Here is a 25,092-nt window from a genome sequence, read left to right as displayed (position 1 = left end):
GATCAGTGTGTGTGAAGGGTGATGGTAACAGATGGACCCAGGGAGGCCTCTACCCCAAGTCGACCTGCAAGGCCTCCAGGGACGGGCTTGCCAACAGCTGGACTTGATCACCGGCTTGCAAAGTGAGATCATGCATCTGGTGGAATAACAAGCAGGCTTGGCTCTCTGGCTGTTTTTAGAGGATTTTCACAGCAGTGGCTGGAAAGCAGGAGACCACCACCTGGACCCTTGGGTTTTCTTAGAGAGCACAGCAGAGGAGACTCTACCCCTGGGCGGTTTGCAGGACAATGATGGCCCTTCAGCGAGCTTCTGCTGTCCTGGTTCTGTTCCTGGTGGCTCTTCTGCCCCCACCCCAGTGCGCCCAGGACCCGGGCATGGTGCACTACATCTACCAGCGCTTTCAAGTCTTGGAGGTAGGTGGCATCTGTGCACCTGATCCGGGGTGCAGGCCTCCCAGAAGTCACCTTATCTTAGTCCAGATTCCCTATCTACTGGGATGCATGTGCCCCATGTAGTCAATGCCAAATATACTGCCAATATCGCACGTGAGAGTTTTCGTAGTCTAGTGGTTCAGAGCACCAACTCCAGAGTCCGGGCTGTACCACTCCCCAACCACGAGCGGGACTTCACTCCGTGCTCTGATCTAGCGATTTTTCTCATCTGTAAAATGGGATGATAATAGAATTAACCTCCTATGGCTATTCTGAAGATTTAATAAATTAATCCATACTTAGGACGTTACCTGGCATGGTGGTAAATGTCCAAAATGTTGTTATTATTCAATAGTTCAATTTTTTAAATATAAAAATTAAAAATTTCAGGTCACTTTTTATTCATGTTTTACCACATCAAGATGGTAGCAGGTTTTTGCTTTTCTTTTTGTCTTTTTATGATAAAACATGAGGCCACTGTAAAAAGTCATGATGTTGTACCAAGAAGCTACATCTTAGCTTCTTTGCGGCGCCACGCTTGGGTTTAGAAATGAGTAGATTTCAGCTGCATCAGATAGAAAGTCCTGGGGACGCTTATCCAGGCACGCTTCATTAAAATTTGTAAAAACCCCACATTTTTGCCACACAGACAGGCTCCCAGGGACAACTGTAACCCTCTACCCTAGTCCTTGACATACTCCTGGCAATTATTTCATACCTAATTGCCTTCTATACAAGTTAAATTATTGATCTTCTTCCCAAGACCCTTTTTCCCCCCAAAGACACTCTTACCTCCAATATTTATTCTCTATATTTTTTTGAAAAATTTTGAAGTCCAAATTAGTTAATCATCTAGTTAAGTAAAATCGCTCCAACGATCAGGCTGAACACATTTCCTAACGTTGTCCAGCCAACCAGCTGAGGCCTGGGGGCAGGGGAGGCGACGTTCCGAGGCCAGCTGCTGCCTCACTTGTTGTCTGCTCAGACAGACCCTCCCCAGTGTGCCTCCTTGAAAGTGCCAGAATTACCCTCAACCGCAGTCCCTCTGCCTTTAGCACCGACTCACCCTGGGATTAGCGCCGGCCAGATCCCTGCAGGTTTTCCTCAGGACCTGAAAAGTTGATCTGCAGACAAGGGTATAAAGTACAGACAAGTACTTTGATTGCTATGAATGTGGATTTGAAAAAGGTAGGAGTATGGTTTGTATAGATCTTGCCATCCTGGTCAGGATCTGGAGGGGAAGTCAAGTCCCAAGGGTGGTCACTGATGGCCAGCGTGGACACTTACAAACAAACTGATACAGTCCTCACCCTGACGGATTCGTGTCTGAGGGTTACAAGAGAAATAAGAGGATCTATTTAGGGAGTTTCTCTCTCTCTCTTTCTCTCTTTCTACCTCTCCCTCTCTCTTTTCCTTCAAAGTGAACAGTCTTACTTACTGCTGTTTGGAGTCTCAATTTTTACAACTTTTATGGAGAGCATTTTGATAGACTGCCAAACGAGCTTTAAGTATACGTCCACTTTGACCCAGTCACCCCATTTCTGGTCTTCATTCACTTTATTCTTTCTTTCAGTAAATATTTATTAAGTACTATATGCTAGACCTTGTGCCAGGTGCTGGGGCTGGAGCTTACTTCTGGAAATCTACCCTAAGATAATGACCAGATAAGTACACGAAGATGTAAATACAAAGATTCTTTTCAGCATTGTTGAAAAGTCCATAAATGTCCATCAAAAAGAGTCTAATAAAATAAATAAAAGGACATCAATGCAATGGAATTCTGTATCATTAAAATTATTGTATAGCTATCTATTAATTAGTATTGAAATATGTTCACAGTGTATTAGCAAGTGAAAATATGTTACAAAACATTATAGTAAAATCACATTTTAAAATATATATATATGTATGATGAAATGCATGGGAAAACTTTAAAAAACTGATACACTCACAAATCAGTGGTACTTTGAGCTAAGGGATTACAGGTGATTTTTATTTTTCCCCCTTACAATGATTTGTACTTTAAAAATCTTCTTCAGTGAGTGATAGCTATTTATATTACTTGGCTAATTTAAATAATGAGCAATAATTTGAGCATTTATTTTCTGACTGAAGCAAGGACTGGAAAAATGTACCCAAGCAATGAGGGCATACATTCAAGACTTCCAAGAGTTCTCAAAAAACATAACCACTATGCTGGGAAGATGCCAGACCTACACAAGTGAGTATAAGAGTGCAGTGACTAACCTGGCCCTGAGAGTCGAACGTGCACAACGGGAGATCGACTACCTGGAGTACCTGCGAGAAGCTGACATGTGCGTGGAATCAGAGGACAAGACCCTGGCAGAAAAGCTCATCCAAGAGGAGGAAGAAGAGAAGAAGATCCGGACTCTGCTGAATGCAAGTAAGGGAACTGTGTCTTTGACAGCTCTTCTAGGGACTCACATCAGAGACACAGATGCAGCACAGATAGGAGTCTGGCCAAGTAGGAGAGTAAGAACCCGATGTGTGGTTTTGGGTGCAGGTGCTGGGAGAGAAACCTTAGCAGAGAACAGGTGTCTGAAGGAAAAGTCATTCTCAGAGAGCAGCTTTTCATTTCACAGAGAGTTCCTAAAGGCCCCATGGAAGGTCAGAACTTCAGTGTCAGAGGTCAGCCCAGAAAGGGAATCTCCAGATAGCCCTTGGTTTGGAAGAGATGTGTAGTCCCAGATCCTTCCAGGGAGGGTGGAAGGTTGGTGGATTCTCCCAGTACCCTGGGAGTAGGGAGCGGCTACAAATGTTCCAAGAAACAGTCTGAAATTTTAAATGGCACCAGCCAATCCTCAGGGCTGGGGACTGCAGTGAATTATTACTGTGTGTATTGTCACGATGGTGATATTTAGAGGATTTGTCCTAATCAGTGATCCCATTCAAATCACTTCCAGGCCATTAAGAATAATGGTTAGGAGCTCAAATTATAATAACAAGTATCAAGTAAGAAAAACATAAATGAGAAAGAAAATTTCCTATCCATTTTATTAAAACAATGAGGGAGACAAGTTGCCCAGCTCAGAGTCTGTATTCTGAGATGGTTTCATTGCAAATAGGAAAATTATTTGTATGTTAATTATATCTGCCCCCAATGCAAGAAACTCCATCAGGGAGGTAAAAGCTGAGTGCCATCATTGTGCCAAAGGTTTCATACATCTTCTCACTGTAATCCTGATAAGAACTCCATGGGTCATTATAAGAAGAAGGGTTTTCCTAAATGAAGTGACACTTGGTCTGAGTTTTGAACAAAGCGTTAGAGAAGAATGAGCAGAGGGCACGTGAGGGGCAGGCACAACCTACTGAAGGCATGCGAGTATGTAACCCTTAGCATGAAGATCTGCAGATATGTCTGAGTGGAAGCTCTGTGGGGCAGGTGCATTTGGGGAACAAGAACAAGACTCAAGGGTTCAGCAGGACCCAGATAATGAAAAACCTTGCATGCAAAGCAAAGGGGGTTGAACTTGACTGGAAAAACAATAAAGAACCACTAAACCATTTTCAGCAGGGGCATGACATGAAGGAAGAGGGCGAGACTTGAGAAAGACCAGTGGGGGGGCTACTGTAATTTGGAGGACTAGTGATGGTGTCTGCATTGTGTCATTGAGATGGAGAAGGGAAGATGGATTTGAGAGCCATTGAGAGTTGGAATCCCCATGAGTTGGCAACTGATAATTAAAAGTGAAAAATGAGTGAGAAGGAGAAGTCCAGGACACTTTCCAGATTTTTGGCTTAGGTCACTGGGTGATGGGTCTCAAATATGTTGAGATAAGAAACCCAAGAGGAGTTTTGGAGCACTTATTATTCCACTTTTTTTTTTTTTTCAGAATGCTTATTACTCTGAAATCTTCTAGTTTATTTATTTGCTCACTGCTTATTTTCTGCCTCTCCATCTAGAAGGTCAGCTCTGTGAGAGCCTGGATCCTGCATTTTATGTTCAATGCTGTATCCCAGTGCCTAGAATAGTATCTATGATCAACGCATATTTGTCAATGAATAACTAAGTGAAGAAATGAATGGATAGAGGGAGGTTTGTCAACACAGACAGAGGGGTTATTAGGTTTTGATAGAAAAGAGAACATCTTAATGCTGAGGCAGAAGGCAAAAAGAAGGGTGCCTATCTGAAATATGAAGCAACTGATCAAGTTGGTTGAATGAGTAAACGATTCTTTTTGGCTCTGACGTTGTCTTGAGATGAACCACCCTCTGAGAGGGGAAAAGGAGGAAAAGGGTGAGGGTGATCCAGCAGAGGATGAACAGAGGCTGCCTAAAAAGCTGATCGGAAGGATTGAGTACCAATGTGACCTGAGCTGGAATGTGCCTGAACTTTCATGGCAGGGGTCAGGCAGGAGCCCAGTCCTGAATGGTGATGGTAGGTTAGATCCCTGAGCTGCTCCTGGTCCCTGGACCTGCTAAGCCTCTCAGGTCTTGGGGTCACCCCTTTCATCTCCAGCTGGAGCTCAGCAGAGGTCCTGATTCTGAACTTGCTGCTCTTTCAACCCTTATCCTCTGCCTCATCCCTCCAACACTGGAGGCCTGAAGTATTCCTTCTCCCAGCTCCATGGTGAGTGAAAACTTTCAACTTTCCACGATTGCTACTTCCATGCCTGTTGCCTCTGGAGCGCTCATTTGATGATTTGTTGGTTTAAGATTCAACAAATACTCTTGGCCCCCTCCTACTGGATGGGCCGCGTGCTACACGGTAGGGATAGAGGGCTGAGCACATGGTATCTGCACCCTACGCTGGCTTTCTTTTTTTAAAAGATTTTATTTATTTATTTATTTATTTTAAAGATTTCATTTATTTATTTGACAGAGAAAGACACAGCGAGAAAGGGAACACAAACGGGAAGTGGGGGAGGGAGAAGCAGACTCCCCGCCGAGCAGGGAGCCCGATGCGGGACTCGATCCCGGGACTCCAGGATCATGACCCGAGCCGAAGGCAGTCGCCCAACCAACTGAGCCACCCAGGCGCCCGACTTTATTTATTTATTTGACAGAGACAGAGATAGCGAGAGCAGGAACACAAGCAGCGGGAGTGGGAGAGGGAGAAGCAGGCCTCCCCTCGAGGAGGGAGCCCGATGTGGGACTCGATCCCAGGACCCTGGGATCACGACCTGAGCCGAAGGCAGACGCTTAACGACTGAGCCACCCAGGCACCCTACGCTGGCTTTCTTAATGCTCCTCTTGCCTCTGATCTTGCCTGCTGTCTGCTGTCACACAGACGTTCCCACAACACAAAATTAATCATATTAGTCCCTTGTGTAGATTTCTTTTTTCTGTTCCCCATCAATTATCAACACCAAAAATTCCATTCAAATCTCTTGGCCTTTTATATGGGAAAGGCCCTTTATGAAGTGACCCAAGTGGATTTTCAGCTGCTGCTTCTCCCATAATTTACCCACATGCAGTTGCAATTAATATATATATATATAAATGGCTTTTCTCATTCCCCCTTTCTGACTCAAAAATGCTGTGAATTCTCAGTGAATCCCTTCTGCCAGGCAGATTGGCTTCTAGTGCTCCTGGAGTATCTCATTAAATCCTCCGAGGGAACATTAATACTCTCAACCACACGTATCTGTGTGTATTTACTCCTCAACCAGACCATGAACATATGGAACATATGGACATCTTCATTTCTGTATTCACAAAGTCTGGGTCAGCACAGCCCATGGAGGAGGCTATAAAAATTGTCTGTAGAAGAGATACTGATGGCAGAGTCCCCTCAGAGCTTAGTTTAGGGGAAGACAAACCTGTAAACAATCACAGCTGTGTGATTAGTATTGATCGATTATTTTCAGAGGCTCTCTGCTCAAGGATCGACTTTTCTGTATTTTGTATACTATGCCCATCCCCCACTTTTTCTTGTTTGCCATTTCGGTTAGTAATTATATGTATCAGTTTTCTAATGCTGAGTAACAAACTGCTACAGATTTAGCAGCTTAAAACAATGCATATTCGTTATCTCATAGTATCTGTGGGTCTGGAGTCCAGGCACAGCTTAATTGGACCCTTTGTTCAAGGTCTCAGGAGGGTACAGTCAAGGCCTTAGTGGGGCTCCATTCTCATCCAGAGCTCAGGGTCCCCATCCAAGCTCACTGAGGTTGTTGGCAGAATTCGCTTTCTCGTGGCTGTGAGACCGAGACCCTCAGCTTCTAGAGGCTGCCCATCTACATGGGCAGCTCACAACGTAGCTGTTGCTTCTTCAAGGCCCAAAGGGGAGTGTCTTTCTTCAGGAAGTACCCAGTCCCTCTTAAGAATTTGTATCTCATGTAAGTCAGGCCCACCCCTAATAACTTTCTTTTGGATTAGCTCAAAATCAGCTGGCTTGGGACCTTAATTATACTGTAAAATCCCTTCACCTTTGTCTTGCAATATCACCAAATCCTGGATGCTAGCCTGTCATATTCACAGGTGTTGCTCACCCTAAAGAGGAGGGGATTATGTATGCATGTACAGCAGGGGAGCGAATCTTGGAACTCTGCCTACATCATTCTACCCTTGGCCAGCAGGGACTGAGCCACCTACAGAGCTCCTACTAAAATCCTTAAGACTCAAGTCAGCCTGCTTGTGTGGGCAAACACCTCGGGATTACGGGGCAGGGAGGGGTTGTCACATCACAGGGTTTCCTTCATACGTACACGCTGTCTTACAAAGAGAGTTTCTTTGGAAACCTTGAAGGGAGAGAATGGTGCAACTTCCTTGGGAGATTCGACCTTGTCTCAGGAGACTTCCAGAAAATTCTGACATCACTAAATGGTTTGCATTTGGGGTGCCTGGGTCGCTCAGTTGGTTAAGCGTCCAACTCCTGATCTCAGCTCAGGTCTTGATCTCAGAGTTGTGAGTTCAAGCCCCACATTGGGCCCCACATTGGGCTCCACGCTCAGCATGGAGCCTACTTAAAAAAAAAAAAAAAGATGGTTTGCATTTACTCCTGGAATATTCCTCAGTCAACTAGGAAGGGTCAGATACTGGGGATGATAAATAAGATAGAATTGCCCTGTAATGAAGCTGTTTCCTATAGAGTTGTTCTCAAGTCTTTAGCCTTTATTTAGAGACAATCCCCAAACGACATTCACATGAGAGCTGCAATCCCAGGGTTGTTCTGGGGTGAGGTCAAATTCTTAAATCTTTTTAACTCTGACACACACGCTCTCCTCCTCTCTCCCTCACTCCCCATCTCTTTCACACACATACACACACACACTCACACAATCTAGAATGCAGTGAGTGAATGGTACTGGTACACAATCTGACTTATATTTTAAAGTCATTCCAGGGCGCCTGGGTGGCTCAGTCGGTTAAGCGACTGCCTTCGGCTCAGGTCATGATCGTGGAGTCCCAGGATCAAGTCCCGCATCGGGCTCCCTGCTCGTCAGGGAGTCTGCTTCTCCCTCTGACCCTCCTCCCTCTCATGCTCTCTGTCTCTCATTCTCTCTCTCGCAAATAAATAAAAATCTTAAAAAAAAAAAAAAGTCATTCCAAATCTTTGGCACTCTGTTATTAGTAAAAACAAATTTTGCTTGCCTTTGGCAGCTTATGGCAAACAAAGCACACTGCCTCAGACACCCAGATTGAGAATTTATCCAACTAACAGTTTTTCGCGGATTCCACAGGCTGTGTTCTTGCGTGGATAAGAGTATTAAATTCTTTCTACTTGTAAATAGCTTGTGAAGAAAAATTCTCAAGGCAGCCAAAACAAGCCATTAGAGCAGATTTTATTTTATTTCCTGTTTCATTCCAGCTCCTTTTATTGCAAGGGTGCACATAAGTGACCTCAAGTAACCCTCTGTCTCCTGAATTAAATAACTCCTATCTTTTATTAGATCATGTTTCAAAAAGAAAGTCTGTTGCTGCACATTTAAATGCCTGTGAGATCCATTCAGGTATTATAAACGTGCCTGCCCCATATTCAAAGCCATTAAAAGCAAAACAAAATAAAAAACAATAAACCCACTGGAAGCCAAATAAAACATCACTGTGAGTCAACTCCCAAGGTCCAGTAGTTTGTGACCAGTGCCACCAAACATAAAGAGATATATACCTCTAACTTGCAGCAATGTATTTACCATAAAGGAGGGGATTGAGAGTGTATGCACAAGTGTAAGTGCAGGAGAGACAGAGTGAGTGTGTGCGCACTGTGCACACGTGTGTGCCCACACACATTCTGTACCCGGAAGGTGCTGCATTATGGGGCCAGCAACACCAAGGTATGTGTAGAGCTTAGCCTGTCCTGTCTCCTGCAGAGTCCCATAGGTCACTGCACTGGGTTCAGAAAGGCCTACATACATAGCACTTCTTCTGTTTACTTATGTGGGAGACCTGCGGTCTAGGAGGATACCTCCAGTCCCATCACTGTGGATACTACTAGAAGGTCCCAAAGTTATTTTAGCTGATGGCTTTTGGCTCCAGGTAGAGTGAACACCCATTCCTTCTGTCTCTAGCTCATTCATTTGCTCCCTAATTCAACAAATGTCGCCTGAATTCCAGGCCTATGTTGGCATTGTGCCAGGCATTCAAGATGGAACATTGAATAGGGTAACATCTTTGTCCTCAAAAAGCTACGGCCGAGTGGGGACGCCATCTAGACGAAGCCAGGGTCATGGCCAGAGTGATGAGCACTCTCACAAGGGGGGCCGACGTTAAGCAAAGAAGGAAGGTCAGGGCTACTGTGGGAGAGGTGGGGGAGGGACTGTGGTAAAAGTAACCCTCAAGCCGAGTTTTCATAATGGAAAAGAACGGATTAAGTGGAGAGCAGAGGAGAGGCTGCTTCAAGCAAATGGAACAGCCTGTGGGAAGCATAGAGGCCTACTGGCACCTCACGTTCGGTCACGGAGAGCAGATGAAAGAACCAGACGGGAGCTAAGCTCCTTGTGCTAAGCTAGTCCATGCTTTCAGCCTGTGGGCAATGAAAGTAAGGTGACTCAGCGTAGCTAATAATTATTGAGGGCTTCTTACATACTCAGTCATCTTTAAGTATCTATCTTATTGTTGTTATATCACCCAATTCTCACAGCACACCTGCGTGTATGTACTATAGTTATCCCCCATTTTCTACGTGAGGAAATCGAGGCACTGAGAGCGTGAGCAGTCTGTCCAAGGTCTCACGGCTAATGGAGGCCAGAGCTGGGCTAAAAACCGGGGCGGGCTGCCTCTCCCCTTGTGCTGTTGTGCTCAAGAGTGGCAAGCACGGTGTGTCAGGGCTCAGAGGGAGGTTGCGGAAGGCCATTCCGGCCACAGTTCACAGGGCTGACCGGCAGTGGGGGAGGATGGGTGTATGCTGAAGGGGGATGGGGGCCGGGCGGGCCATCTCCAGGGTGGTCGCGGGGGCACACAGGGTGGGAGCCCTCTGTGCCGAGACTCGGTGCCTGCAGTCAGGAGGCCCAGCTGTCTATGATCTCGGGGTGGGACCCATCTGAGGACCACGTCCTTCCTCTGGGTCACTGTGTGATGATGATTCCTAATCACAAACATTATTTTTTTTAATTTTTAATAAAGATTTTATTTATTTATTTGACAGAGAGAGAGAGCACAAGTAGGCAGAGCAGCAGGCAGAGGGAGAGGGAGAAGCAGGCTCCCCGCCGAGCAGGGAGCCTGATGTGGAGCTCAATCCCAGGACCCCGGGATCATGACCTAAGCCGAAGGCAGACGCTTAACCAACTGAGCCACCCAGGTGCCCCCAAACAGATTGCTTCAAATCATTCTTTTAAACCTGGCCAAGAAGGGTCAATGTTCTTCCCCCACCTCCTTGGTTTTTAATTCCCTGCCTTTCCTTCGTTTACTTTTAAAACTAAAACACTCCTCTGTATCCCCCAAGATTCTCTCAGTTAGCAGAGGAGTTCCGCACACACCTTCCTGGGCTAGAAACCTCAGAAGCATCTTTTTGGCCCTCATCTGACCAGTCACCATATCCAGCAGATCCTTCCTTGTGCATAGCCCTCAAATCTGTTCTTTCCATCAGCACTGTTCTCTCATTGTCTCTGGTCCTGATCACTGCAAGAGCCCTCTTACCGAGCTTCCTGCTGCCAGGCTCGCCCCGTTCCAGGGCTCTGTCCTATATTGCCCACCAGGGTTAGCTTGCTAGAGTTACTGCATCATTGCTTTAGCAACACTGACAGAAACCCCAACTTACAGGGTAAAGCAAACCCCATAAAATAGCATAAAGAAAGCCCTTTACAACCTGACCCCAACCTAGCTTTCTTTTAAAAAACAAAGATTTTATTTATTTATTTGAGAGAGAGAGAGCATGAGCAGGTGGGACGGGTAGAGGGAGAGGAAGAAACAGGCTTCCTGCTGAGCAGGTAGCCTGACACAGGACTCGATCCAGGACCCTGGGATCATGACCTGAGCCGAAGGCAGGCGCTTAACCGACTGAGCTCCCCAGGAGCCCCCCAAACCTAGCTTTCTTGAAATATTTTGTCATTCTCCACAAAAGTAACACCTGCTGATTAAATAAAAACTGTGAATATCAGGGCACCTGAGTGGCCAGTCGGTTAAGCGTCTGCCTTTGGCTCAGGTCATGATCCCAGCGTCCTGGGATCCAGCCCAGGTCCTCCCACTGCCCCTGCTTGTGTTCCCTCTCTCGCTATGTCTCTGTCAAATAAATAAATAAAATCTTTAAAACACACACACAAACCAGCTCGGTTTTTAAATGAAAAATAAATAAAAACAAAAAGTTCATAATTATAACCTTGGAATGCTTAAATGTTGCAACAGTCCGATAATTGATTCAAAATGGAGCTGTTTGGTCAGATATTCCTCAGAGGACTGCCCATTTCAATGCCTCATTTCCCAAGAGTGTTGACCTGCCCGGATCCTCCAGGGCAGCGTTCTCAAGCTTCTAGTTTCAGGAACCCTTTTCATTTCTAGAAATTATTCAGGACCTCAAAGAATTTTTCTTGATGTAAGTTACATCTATTGATATTTACCATAGTCATAATTAAACTAGAAAAATTGTAATATGGGCCAGATGCTATTTTAGGACAGGACATACAGCAGTAAAAACAACAGATTAGACAAAGCCCTGCCCTTGTGGGGTGTACATTCTATTGAGGGGAGTCAAACAATAAATAGGTTAACAGATAAACTTAAAATATGTCAGAGAGAGGATGATAAATCCCATGGAAGAAAATCAGCTAAGTGTGGGGGTTCTGGCAGCTGGCCAGCGCCCAAAGGAAACATGTGAAGGAGGTTGGCCGTGTCGGGAGGTTCCAACTATAGGTACCTTGAGGTGGGAGTCGGCCCGACTCACACCCCTGACTCGTACATCTCCCACATGTGCTCCTGTGAAGTTCCCAACTTGATGTCAAGGGACAGAACCATGCAAGCAACCGGCCATGTATCAAATCTGTTTTCTTTCTCACAGAATCGTGCTAATCACCGACAAAGGGCAGCCTAGTGGGGACCTTGGAAGACTTTGAATTTAGTGCTGGGAACCTAGAAAAACCTCTAATGTAGATTTACTAAAGACTTCCATCAGACTCACCAAAACCAACATATAGAGCACTTATTGTATTCCAGGCCCTTTTAAAGCCTGGATTCACCATCGTGCAAGCCAAATCCCCCTATGGCTCACTGAGTACCATTTCACACCAGCCAGTCTTCCTGCTCTCCTGCCATGCATGTTTCCAGGCTCTCAAGACCACCTGCTAATATCTGCTACCTCTTGCTATTTAAACCTATCTGATTTCTAAGTTGGCAAAGTATGAGTTGGGATAGAAGTTTGAACACTAATACTGCATTCTCCAAATCAAATTGATTTGTGGACAGTAAGCGATAAGAGATTAGATAGAAAGGATACTCGTGGTGGGTCCCAGGCACTCTGGATAAAAACATAAATAAGACCCAGCCCCTGTCTGAAGTGCTTGCAAGGAAACTGAGTGAGTAAGCAAATCTGATTCAGCACCATAATTGCTCTGGAAGAGACCTGCACAGAATGCTTTGCGCACACAGGAAGGAGCAACTGATTGCTCTGCAGGACCAGAGAATTTTGTTTTGAAGGACAAGTAGATGTATCCCAGGTTAGTGAAGGTGAGCTAAGGAAAAATATGGGCAAACTCTAAAACGTGTAAGAGGTCATGGCAAGTTGGTGACAAGTGACTACCCTGGGTGGGGTGGGGACATGCCAGGAAGAGGTCAGATGAAGGACCTTGAGTGCCATGCTGAGATATTTGAAACTTATTCTGTGGGCAGAAAGCATGGAAACAGCCCTAATTTCTACAACAAATTAAGTCTGCACTGACAAGTTCATTGTATTAGCGGAAAGCTTTTTTAGTTAATTGCTCATCTGAGAGCTGCCATCTTTGTCATTCTGGAGCCTAATGTTGTACCTGTCACTTGATAGGTTGACTAATGTTTATTAACATGAGTACAATCCAGGTAGTTGAAAAAGTCAAGTTTTATAGCACAGAATTTCAAGAAGCAGTCAAAATACTCATGATTTTATAGGAATTCTTTTTTTATTGTTGTTTTTTTAATGAATTCATCCCTCTTTTCCCCAAGCAAACCTGGGCTCCCTCTCTGTTGTTATCTCATGCATTCCATCACCCCCATCCTTGAGGGCTCCCTCCATCTAACCAGTTACTAAGACCTGACCCCTCTTTTCCTGAGTATTTCTTGAATCCATACTCATTTTTCCATGTCCATCATTATCTGGATTGTACTCACAGACTCTCTACCTGTTTCCCTGGACCCCTTGTCTCCCACCTCAATCCCTAGTCCATTGTCCACCAACATCCAGACCATAACTAGAGGGGAGTTGAGTCACTTCCCTGTAGAGGGACAAGTCTCACCACGTCTGGACAGTGTTGCCCTTATATAGGGGGAAAGTATTTTAAAAACTCAAATAAGTGATATTTGTATATGAAGTCACTATGAAGCCTTGGGCCAACCTATCCTAATTGCTTGCCTGCAACTGTGCCTGAGGGAAAACCAGAGATTTGCATTCTCTGGTTTGCAGGTGGAACTTTGCTTGCCATTGTCTCTGTTAAATAATTTGCATCTTGACTGAACTCAGAGGTTTTAAATTTATTTCCTTCCTCAACATTTTTCTCCTGCTAAGAGAGAGAGAGAGAGAGAAGCATAGCAGGGAGTTGGATCTTACCTTTTTACTCAAACACTAGAAGTATATTTTCTCCAAATTCCAAAAGAGGAATTTATAAAATTATAGACTCTCAGCCCTGAAGAAACTCTAGAGAACATCCAGCCTAAACCCCTCATTTTAGGGCTAAGGGCAGATTGACAAAGGGACTTTTAGGGAGACACAGAGAGAACCAGAGAAAGCGTTCAGACCATTCAGGTCTCTGACCCCCAGTCCCAGGTTCCCTCTACAAAGGAGGGATAGCACAAGGGGTAATTCTATGTGTCTATATTTTCATAACTGTCTCTCCCTAATCAAAACCATCTATCAACACTCTCTTCTTGTTTTGCTCTTTCTCTAAGGATTCTGCGTGTAGTAAGAGGAGTAGATGGAGAGAGGACAATGGTTGTTTAGTTTCTGCTCTATATTAAATGAACATTTTCTCACTTGTGAGACATTGAATGTGCCTTGTTCTCAGACACAGTCCCCCTCTGTAGCTGGGCTGTAAGCCTGCTGACTCTCCCCCTGGAGGGATGGGCCTGTCTCTGGGGGCTGGCTGGAGGTTTCCTGGCCGGCCCTGCCTCTGGGTTCCCTCTGAGCTCAGAGGACCCATAGCCGGGTGACCTTCCAAGGAACTTGTCCAAGCCTTTTCTTTTCATTTGGAAAATGGAGATTAAAATATTGACCACTTAGGCATATTATAAGCACTTATTGCAAGTTGATATAAATAAAGTACTCCTCACCGTGCCAAGCATATTGTATGTATTTGTAGATATTTATTAACTTCTCACGCCTCTGTTTGTTCTTCAATCGGAAACAGTTTCTGAGCTTCTCTAGTGGCCCATGGGCCCCTCCTCTTCTCCATGAAAGACATTTATGAGCAGTTGCAGGCTTAAACCCTCATTCCTGCATCCTCTGCCCACTCCTGCCATTTGACAAGAACCTTGTGTCAGATTTTTAAATGAAATAATGGATTTGAAAGTATCTTAAAAACTTGGATTTGAAAGTATCTTAAAAGCTTTAAAATACTTTACAAATTATTATTTACTTAAGACAGGCCTGTGGTCAGAACTCCAGATGCACAACACTAAGGAGGCTCTAGGAAAACATCTGTTTGAATGAAGCTATTTTCTTCATTAATTCAATAGGTATTTATTGAACCCACAAAGCACTAAGTTAGGCAGTCAGGTACAATAGTCAACATGAAGACAAAAGCCCTGCTTTTGTGGAGCTTATAGTCGAGTGGGGGAGAAGGACAATAAGCTAATGTAAATAAAACAGATGACAGAATTATGGAATATGGCAAGCGATCTCAAGGAAATAAGAAAGATGTTGTAGTAGGCCATGTTAAATTTAGAGGCAGTAGTCACAGGAAGCCCCTCAGGGAGATGATATTGAAACTGAGATTTAAAGGATGAGAGGAGCAGACTGTGGGAAGAAGAGGGAATAGAGTACCCAAGGCAGAAAGAATTACAAATGCAAGAGCCATGAGGCAGAAAGGAACTTGACTTGCTCCCAGAATAGCAAGCCAGCGTGATCACAACACAGTGAACAAGGGGGAGGAGAGTGGAGGCTAAAGTCCCATAGACAGGCAGCTGCCATATCGTGTAGCTACTTGAGGGCAGGATAAGAGGTTAGCATTTTATTCCAAGAGTGATAGGAGAATGGGTTTAGCAGCTCAGCCCCATAATGTATGTTTTTAAAAAGATTAATTCTCCTGCTTCGTGGAGAGCATATTGTAGGTAAGCAAGAGTAAAATCGGGGAGACAAATTAGAGACCACTGTAGTGGTCTAGGCAAGAGGGGAGGATTCAGGGAGCACAGGGATGAGTGGTGGGAAGAGGAGGAGAGAAACATATTTGAGCACTTTAATTTAAGTATAACATAATTTAAAGATTAGTTTTATTATCAGAACTTGTAGGTGGGGGGGAGATGGAGAGAAAGGAGTTAAGAATGAAAAAGAATGACTTCTAGGGGGCGCCTGGGTGGCTCAGTCAGGTAAGTGTCTGCCTTCAGTCAGGTCATGATCCCGGGGTCCTGGGATCGAGTCCCACGTTGGGCTCTCTGCTCAGCTGGGAGCCTGCTTCTCCCTCTCACTCTCCCCCTTTACTTTCCCTCTCTCTCAAATAAATAAATAAAATAAAATCTTAAAGATAAAGGAATGACTTCTAGGTAAGAAATGTGGTTGGTGGTTTTTGCTTAAAATGGGAAAAGTAGGGAGAAAGAGAGTTTTGGGGATAAGAGTATGAGTTCTGCATTGGACAGGTTAAGTTTGAAGATATCCAAGTAGGGACACTGAGCAGGCAGTTGGATAAGTGAATTTGGGGCTAAGTAGACATCCAGATAGGATGTCATTCCAGAGGCAAATTCAGAATTCATCATTAGTTAGAATTTACATGTATGCAGAGCCATCAGATAGAATGAGGTGGCTCAGAGAAGAGATGTGAGGACAAAGCATTTACTCCTTGAGTGGGAGAGGAAAAAGAACCCACAATGGATGTCAAGAAAAAAATCCAGAGAGATGGGAGGACAAACAAGAGGAGGGGTGTTCCAGAATCTGGAGAAAAGAGTTTCAAGGGGAGGTAGTGATCGAGTAATCAGATTTTGCTGAGAAGTTGATTAGGATGTAAGACTGAGAATTGACCCTTGGATTTGGCCACATGGAGGTTGTTGGTGACCTTGACAAGAACTGATTCTGTGGAGTGGGCAAGAGAGTTTAGACCAGTGGAGGCCTGAAGCCCGATTAGAGCAGCTTAGGGCATAATTGGAGAGGAGGAAACTCCTTAATAGAGGAGAAGAGAAAGTGGATTATATAGAAAGTGGAAGTGAAAAACAGGGCCACACTAGAAAGTTCTGTTTGTTTACTGAGAGGGATGGTCTAGGAAGGCAAGAGAGACTGTTGAGGCTAAGTCCTTGGGTAGGTTTAGAGGGGATGAGATCCACTGCAAAAATAAAGGGAACAAGAGGGGAAGGCAGAGAATATGGGTTCAGATACAACTGGTAGTTAGAAAACTCATTCATTCATTCATTTAGTAAATACTGGCCTACTGTGTGCCAATTGCTATCTTAGGGGCAAGACATACAGCAGTGAATGAAACAAATAAGAAAAACTCATGCTCTCATGGCATTTATATTCCATTCAGGGGAATCAAGCAATAAATATGTTAACAGAGGCATTTATAATATGTCAGAGAGCAGATAATAAGCACTTTGGAGAAAAATGAACTAGGGTAAGGGGGTTATAGGGAGCTGGAGAAGAGAGTTGCCATTTTTTACAGGGTGGTCAAAAAAGGCCTGAATGATGAGGGAATATCTGAGAACGGGCCTAATGGAAGTGAGGGAGGACGCCACCCATGTGCATATCTTGGAAAGAAGGTTCCCAAGCAGAGGGATCAAAAACGTGACAAACTGCTGAGGCAGGAGGGTGCTTGGCACAATGTGCGGAAGAGCAGGCAGGCCAGTGTGACTGAATGAAATGCAGCAGGTGGAGTATTGTAGGAGAGACCAGAGGGGCAGTGCGGGGACAGCTCACATGGCCTGGGAGGTAAAGACTTGAACTCTACTCTGAGTGAGATGGGAAGTCACGGGTGAGTTTTGAGCAGACCTGTGACATAATCTGATTGACATTCTTAAAAGATCACTACGGCTGCTGCTGTGGGCAACGCAGCATGGGAGTCCAGGACGCAAGTGTGGCCACCCTGAGGGAAACTGGTACAGCAAGGCAGGCAGGAGATGATGCACTTCTCGGCTGGCTTCTGTTTTCTCAGTGAATAAGAGGCAAGATCTCCATACAGGAGTGAGGAGGGTATGATGGAGGCTTGAGGAGGGAAGAGAAGGTATGATGAGAGTGGATGATGAATTGATTAGGGGACTGTGATAGAATTGCTCTCCAAATAGCTGGCGGTAACAAGCAGTTTGCTACAATGCTTGTTTACCTCAGAATCTCTGGGACGTCTCTGGCTGTGCACCTCTCCTCCTTGTGTCCAGTTTCTCTCCCTTCATTCTATTTCATGTCCTCTGACTCTAGAGAGTCCCCAGTTGGCCTGGAGAACCCGGGCATTTATTAAGAAGAAAGACAACCCACTGGCCCAGCCAGCTTCTTATATCAAAGCCATTGCAAAGACTTGAGGGAAACCCACAGAGAGCTCAGTGCTCCTGGAGAGAGTGTTATACACTTGGCATCCCACCACCACACACTCCAGCGGTCAGTGAGGGAGGCCCATACCGTTTCCATACAGACCTTGGCAGGATTTGAGAGATACCCACAGGATTCCTCATGCTTCTAGTAAGCCATTCCTCCCCCACCTCCATGACACTGCACCTCACAACAGACTGTCTAACGGGGCAGTCCCCACAACAAGTTCACCATTAGAACTGATGACCCACCTTTCCTGAAATGACTATTAGAACTAATTTCATCCCGGCCCCTATCCCTCTTTAACTTGGACGCCACAAGAATTCCAAGACACTAAGGTCATCTGGAAGATAGCTTATTTAAGGGCCAGATGGAAATGGCTTCCACCACTTCTGTCCACATCCCATTGGACAGAAGACAGGTCAGTGCAGTGGGTGCAGCCTAACTACAAAGAAAGCTGCAAATATATAAGTAGGGAAGAGGAAAATGGAATGGCATTTGGTGAACACAGACACTGTCTCTGCCATAAGCCAAGAAGAAACGAGTAGGAGGCACGCCCAGGGACAGTAGTGAACCAAAGATCAAGGGGAACGAAATCTCCAAGAAAGAGGAATTGGTCAATACTGTCATGCTGTGGGAAGATGAAGTAAGATATGAACATAAAGTTCTGAGTTTTCAGTTAGGAAGTCCCTGATAACGTGATGAAGGGTAGTTTCTGTGAAGTTATTGTGAAGTGAAAGATGAGAGGTGAAGAAGTAGACCCAGAGAGCATAGACTATTCTGGAGGAGAACCTATATAAAATGATAGAGTGAAGTAACTAGAGAGTGGTGCCTAATCGAGGGAGAATTATTTTTGAATGTAGGCAAGGTGTTTACAAGCTAAGGAACTAGCAGCAAAGGAGAAATTAGAGATAACAAAAAGGTGGCAATTCATCTAGGAAGTCAAGAAGAAGCCAGGAAGGGGTGAGATCAGAGCACAAGTGAATGTATTAGTCTTGGACAGGAGGAATGATGTGGCCTCTTCTAAGATGTGTGGGAGGGTAGCCAGGTAGGAACACCTTAAGAAAATTTATATGAGGGACAAGAAGTGGAGGGACTTCATGTCTAGTGGTGTTTATTTTTTCAAAGGAGTTAATCTACTGTTAGTGAAAGGACTGATGGAGTAGTGTGTATGTATATGGTTGAGCGGGAGCAATTGGGGGCTAACTATGGAGAGAGCAGGATGGTACTTAGGGCTCAGCTGATGTTGGAGACCCCTTATATGTAATGGCACGTTTGTGAGATTTTCTCCACACAACTCTCTGGGACAGAGCCGGATGTTTGAACTCATCCAGGACTGGGGATTTTTGTAGAGCGGGTGTTGTGGAATAACAAGGGGCTGGTGGGTGAGGGTCTTGGTGAGAGAGGTATTACAGTGGTGTCGGCTAGACAGGAAAGGAAGTTCAGAGACCAGGAGAAAGCAGAGGTTAAGGGCCTAGAGGGCATGAGGAAATGGAAGAGCTGAGTCCGTGAGAACAAAGAAGCGAGAAATGGAAGGGTAAGGAGTTATCACAGAGGCTAGGATAGTAGAGTTTTACATTTCTAATAGGGGGCGGGCATCCAGAGTATGGTCATGGGAGGGGGTTGCTAGAGGAGGTTGAAAGCAAGGAGCCGTGGAGTTGAAGAGGTTGAGGTGCTCAGGCTCTTGATGCATATGGGGCAGTGGCCCAGAGAGCTATCAGTGATTTAGACTAAAGGAGTTGATAGCATGAGATACAAAGAAGGTGGGCTTTTGCATGAAGGTAAAAGAGCTGGAGAATTGTAAATCCCTTTTTTTTCCACTTCATCTTCCTCCACCTGTTTTAGACCCTTATGATCCTGTTTGGATTATAGAAATACTCTCCTAATTGGTTTCCCTGATTTTGGTTTCTCTCCCATGTATTCATCATACACACAACTGCCAGCTTACTCTCGACCATGATTGACTCTTGCTCAAAAACTTCAGTAGCTCCCTCCCTGCCTATAGAATAGAATCCATATTCCTTAACCCCACCCTCAGTGCTCCAGGCACAGAGCTGGTTTCAATCCACTGCTTTGTTTTATGCATCTAGTTTGAGGCAACAGCAAATATTTAGTTTATATTGGTTTAAATTCTGCACTACTTTACTAACACAAGTCTTGAATGTGGTTTTGTGAATTGTGAAGAATGTTATTCCCAACCATCTCAGAATGGTACCCATTAAGGGTCAATTCAAATGTAGATTATCCCCTTCCTCAAATGACATCACCATTCTCTGTCCTTTTCTAAAAAATCCACTTTAAGCTTTCTATTGTAGTGAGTCCGGTACCTATAAAGCAAGAACCATTCCTAGTTTATCATTGCACCTCAAAACCTTTGCACCCCAGTTTATAACACCTAGCTCAGTATCTCGCCTTTGTAGGTATCCAGTGTCTGCTGACTACATGCATGCATTCATGAATAAATAAATGAATGGATGAGTGGAGTTCTTATAATGTTCTAATAGGATTAAGGGCCAGAATCCTTAACTAGAAGGTGATCTCCTCAAGGTTAGGGTTGATATTATCTTTTTTATCCTTAATACTTGGTTAGCGTGGTTCTGGGAGCATTGTAAGCTAAGTCCACAGTAGATACTTGGTAAAATCTTGGCAAATGGAATTGAAACAGGCAGCTTCACCCCTAAATGATTCTGTGTCAACGCCAAGAAGGTGAACAGGGTCTCTGACCCAGCAAATAGCTGTTTATATCCTGACTTGAATAAAACATTGACTCTTATAATTGGACAGCAGCTCCCTTAACAGAAATCCATTTATTCATTTAATTCTTTGATTTTTTAAACCATACCATAAATTGTGATTGATCTATGTGTGATAACTTTATTCCAGACACTGAAGGAAAAAAAGTAATCTGTGAGAACAGACACAGGAAAAGATGCTCAACATCACTTATCAGGGAAATGCAAATCAAAACCACAAAGAGATATCACCTCATACCTGTCAGAATGGCTAGTATCAAAAAGAAAGAAATAACAACTGTTGGCAAGGATGTGGAGTAAAAAGGAAACCCTGTCTACTATGAGTGGGAATGTAAGTGGTTGTAGCCACTGTGGAAAACAGTAAGGAGGTTCCTCAAAAAATCAAAAATAGAACTACCTGATGATCCAGTAGTTCCACTACTGGGTATTTAATCCAAAGAAAACAAAAATACTAAATTTGAAACAATACATGCATCCCTTTGTTTATTGCACCATTATTTACAATAGCCAAAACATATAGGCAACTTAAGTGTCCATCAGTAGATGAGTGGATAAGGAAGGTGTGGTGTATATGGAATACTACTCTGCCATAAAGAATGCAATCTTGCCATTTGTGACAACATGGATAGACCTAGAGGGTATTATGCTAAGTGAAATAAGTGAGACAGAGGAAGATGCCATATGATTTCGCTTATATGCGGAATCCAAAAAAAAAAAAAAAAGGCAGAAACAGACTCATTAATACAGAGAACAAACTAGTCGTTGTTTTGGGGGAGCAAAATGGGTGAAGGCAAGTGGGAGGTACAGGCTTCCAGTTACAAAATGAATAAACATGGGTAAAAGGCACAGTATAGGGAATATAATCAATGGCATTGTCATAGCATTGTATGGTGACAGACGATAGCTACCCTTGTGAGCAAGCATAACATAGAGAGAAGTTGAATCACTGTGTTGTACATGTGAAACTAATGTAACATTGTATGTCAACTATGCTTCAATGAACAGAAAATACAAAAGTAATCTGTGAGAAAAGCAGCCATCTCATGTCTATAAAGTACCTCTCCTTTTTCTCCTGTTTGGCCAGGCTGTGACAACATGTTGATGGGCGTAAAGTCTCTGAAAATAGTGAAGAAGACTATGGACACACATGGCTCTTGGATGAAAGATGCTGTCAGCAATTCCCAAAAGGTTTATTTCCTAGTTGGATCCAGAAACAAAACTGTTTGGGAATTTGCAAACATGCGGGCATTCATGGAGGATAGCACCAAGTCAGCCCCGCGGAAGCTAATCCTAACACATTCCTGGCAGGGAACAGGCCAAGTGATCCACAAAGGTTTTCTGTTTTTTCACAACCAAGGGACTCTGAATGAGATCATCAAATATAATCTACAGAAGAGGGCTGTGGAAGATCGGATGCTGCTCCCAGGAGGGGCAGGCCGAGCACTGGTCTACCAGCACTCCCCGTCGACATACATTGACCTGGCTGTGGATGAGCATGGGCTCTGGGCCATCCACTCAGGGCCAGGCGTCTATGGCCATTTGGTTCTCACAAAAATTGAACCTGGCACACTGGGAGTGGAACACTCATGGGACACTCCATGCAGGAGCCAGGATGCTGAAGCCTCCTTCGTTTTGTGCGGGGTTCTCTATGTGGTCTATAGTTCTGGCGGCCATGGCCCTCACCGCATCACCTGTGTCTATGATCCGCTGGGCAATATCAATGAGGACGATCTGCCCAAACTGTTCTTGCCCAGGCGGCCAAGAAGTCATTCCATGATCCATTACAACCCCAGAGATAAGCAGCTGTATGCCTGGAATGATGGAAACCAGATCATTTACAAACTCCAGACAAAAAGAAAGCAGCCTCTGGAGTAATGCAGTACAGCAAGGAGGGAGAGCACTAAGGCTGTGGATGCTGCTCCCCGGGACACTGAGGCCACAGCCCCTTTGCAATACAGTATCCCTCTGATCACATACAGGGATAGGGACTAGAACTGGGCTTGCATATGCATCCTTCCCCTGGATGTTACGGCCTGAGTTATCTTCCAAGAGTGTAGATGAGAGTCTGTCATTCGGAAATTTTCAACTTCCATCACCCATCCAAACCTCCTGGCTCTCAAGGCCTTCCACATGCTGATCCAGCTTACGGCCTGCCTTTCCTTTACCCCCACCTCCCCATCCCCCTCCCCTGCCAACAATTAGAAATGTAGCCCACCTCCTAATACTCCTGGCTCCTGTCCTGACCTGTCCTGATGCTCTTTCCTCTTTCTTAAGTGCCAATCTCCTGTTTTTCACTGCCCAACTAAAGTACAATTTCTTATTGATGTTTAATCTCTGTGTCCCCCAGCTCTGCCCCTTCACCAAGCTGAGGAGATACAAGAGGAAAATAAAACCACTCACATTTAAATACCACTTGGCTGTTACAAAGTGTTTGCTCCTATGTACATCATTTAATTCTCATGCCACCCTGTGAGACATGCAGAAGAGATCTTTATAATTGCCATTTTAGAGATCAGAGAAGTTTAGGTGAGCCATTCAGAGGAACACAGCCTCAAAATGAAAATAGGTCTAGAAAATACCGCAAATCCCATAGTCTTTCCATTGACCAGGGGAGCATCAAATACGTATGTTTGTTCACCCAGCCTTTTATAAGCAATACGTTCAGCATCTCATCCTAAAAAATCATGGTCTGTCCCCTGCAGCCGGTTTTCATGTATGCACAAGACCTTCCCGTAAGCCCTTCAAAAGCTACTTCCTCCAGAAAACCAGCCTACAGCCTAAGGGTGAGGACCCCACCGGCAGCCTCATCTTGCCTTACCTTCCCCTGTGTCTCTTTCCTTGCTGGAAACACAATAAAACCGACACCAAGCAAATAAGCCTCATCAGGTTAGATTTGCCTACGCACCCTCAGCAGACAGGCTTGCAGGAAGTGTTGCCTGAGATTGGACTCGCTGTGAAGCTCCCCAGCACACTGAGGCCCTGGGGAGGGAAAGCTTCTGGAATCTGGCTGGAAGCCAGGTAGCGGGCCAGTGACTCCCTGTCACCGCAGGCCTGCCAAGTGGCACAGGTGACAGGGGACAGCTGTGCTTGTGCAGAGGGGCTTCTTCAACTCTTTCCCACGTGTTTGTCCAGTTCAGCCCAGTGTGGGTCACCAGCACAGGCTGTGGTGCCAGTCTGTGTCATGTGCTGATTAAAATCCGCCTTTCCAGGTTAGTCACATGAGAGGGTTTGTTTTGCGGGCTTGCAGCTGTTTTGCCAACCCTGCCAAGCTCAGGGTGGGACCGCGGGCGATGAAGAGACATTCTTGCCCCAGAGCGTTTGAGTAGAGCTTTGGCAGAATGGAATCACTCACCCCATGTATACAGCACAATTACCCACAGTTCTAATAGCTACACAGCCCCGATCTTCGTGGAAGGAGGCAGGTATGGGTACATAATCCTGGTGATGGGCCCCACTCCATGGGTTTACAGAAATCATCTCCCCCGGGGGTAAAATACCATTACCTATTTCGCAGGAATAAGGCAGGGGACTGCCTCAGGAGGAGGGTAGAGTGGGATTATCGGTGAGTGGAATTGTGTGTGGGTCCTGCACACAGAGTTCCTTTAGAGGCCAAGAGGAGGGTTGCCTTTCATCTGTGATACACTTGGATTTGACAGTTCCAAAGGGTGCCCCTGCCACTGACAACCCACCCGGGTGCTTTAAATTCCTGCAGCTAGAATCACTCTTTTAGGTCAAGACATCATCTCCCTGTTAAATGGGCCACTTTGTTTCCAGGGAGCCAGGGCAGGACAGCATGTGGGCCCACAAACATGGTCTCCGGCTTCTTTCTGGGGAACTGTTCAGCTCTGGGGTCTCTTGTCCGATCTTAGGATGAAAGTCCCTATGACCTGTGACAGTGGTTCGTAAACTCGACTGTGCAGAAGAATCACCTGAGGAGCTTTTAAAGATCTTAATACCAGGCCATACTCCCAGATCTTTAAATCACAACCTCGGGGGTGCCTGGGTGGCTCAGATGATTAAGCGTCTGCCTTCGGTTAAGCATCTGCCTTCGGCTCAGGTCGTGATCCCGGGGTCCTGGGATCGAGTCCCGCATCAGGCTCCCTGCTCGGCGGGAAGCCTGCTTCTCTCTCTGCCTCTGCCTCTCTGTCTCTCTGACTCTCATGAATAAATAAATAAAACATTAAAAAAAAAAAATCACAACCTCGGGAGGCAGGACCCAGACAGCAGATATTTTAAACCTCCTCCCCCAAAATGGTTCCAAAGTGTGAATAAACTTGAGAGCCAGTGACTTACACCATTTTTTAAGGTAATTTAAAAAAAGTAGTTGTATAGTTCTAAGAACAGATTTGCATTTTCTAGGGGCTGAGGTTAGGACACTGTGTCCACCGGGGCAGTAACATGTGGGATTTGGAAACACCCATGAACTCATGTGAACTGAGTAGCGCCTAGGTCTGCAAAAGCCTCTGCTGCTATTTTAAGGAAGTGAAAGAGAACTGCAGGGTGTCCTGCTGTAACACAACTCTCTTGGGCCCCAGCCTTCCTCTGCTGGCTTTGCCTTTGGTCTGCTTCTGGCCACATTCCTGCAGTGACCAGAGTCTCATGTTTGTTGGGGTGGCTTAAGTTCTGTTCACATGTAAAAGTCTTCCGGGCACACTGGTAATTTCAG

The 25,092-nt window shown here is 45.0% G+C and overlaps 1 protein-coding gene across 1 annotated transcript; it reads left to right on the top strand.

Annotated features, from left to right (window-relative positions):
• OLFML1 (olfactomedin like 1) lies at window positions 1-23,290 on the top strand. Its single transcript, XM_021685730.1, has 3 exons — window positions 1-413; window positions 2,547-2,835; window positions 21,511-23,290. Exons 1-3 carry the CDS (start codon window positions 288-290, stop codon window positions 22,299-22,301), a joined length of 1,206 nt encoding a protein of 401 aa, XP_021541405.1. The 5' UTR covers window positions 1-287; the 3' UTR covers window positions 22,302-23,290.
• Window positions 23,291-25,092: the final 1,802 nt, after the last annotated feature.

This window comes from Neomonachus schauinslandi, chromosome 11, assembly GCF_002201575.2.
Source record: "Neomonachus schauinslandi chromosome 11, ASM220157v2, whole genome shotgun sequence".
NCBI classification, from domain to species: Eukaryota; Metazoa; Chordata; class Mammalia; order Carnivora; family Phocidae; genus Neomonachus; species Neomonachus schauinslandi.
This window is presented reverse-complemented; position numbering and strand designations above follow the sequence as displayed.

Coding starts and splice junctions, on each gene's coding strand:
- OLFML1 (XM_021685730.1), top strand. CDS start 288: ATGATGGCCCTTCAGCGAGCTTCTGCTGTCCTGGTTCTGTTCCTGGTG. Junction 414..2,546: donor AGCGCTTTCAAGTCTTGGAG/GTAGGTGGCATC, acceptor TTCTGACTGAAG/CAAGGACTGGAAAAATGTAC. Junction 2,836..21,510: donor CCGGACTCTGCTGAATGCAA/GTAAGGGAACTG, acceptor CTGTTTGGCCAG/GCTGTGACAACATGTTGATG.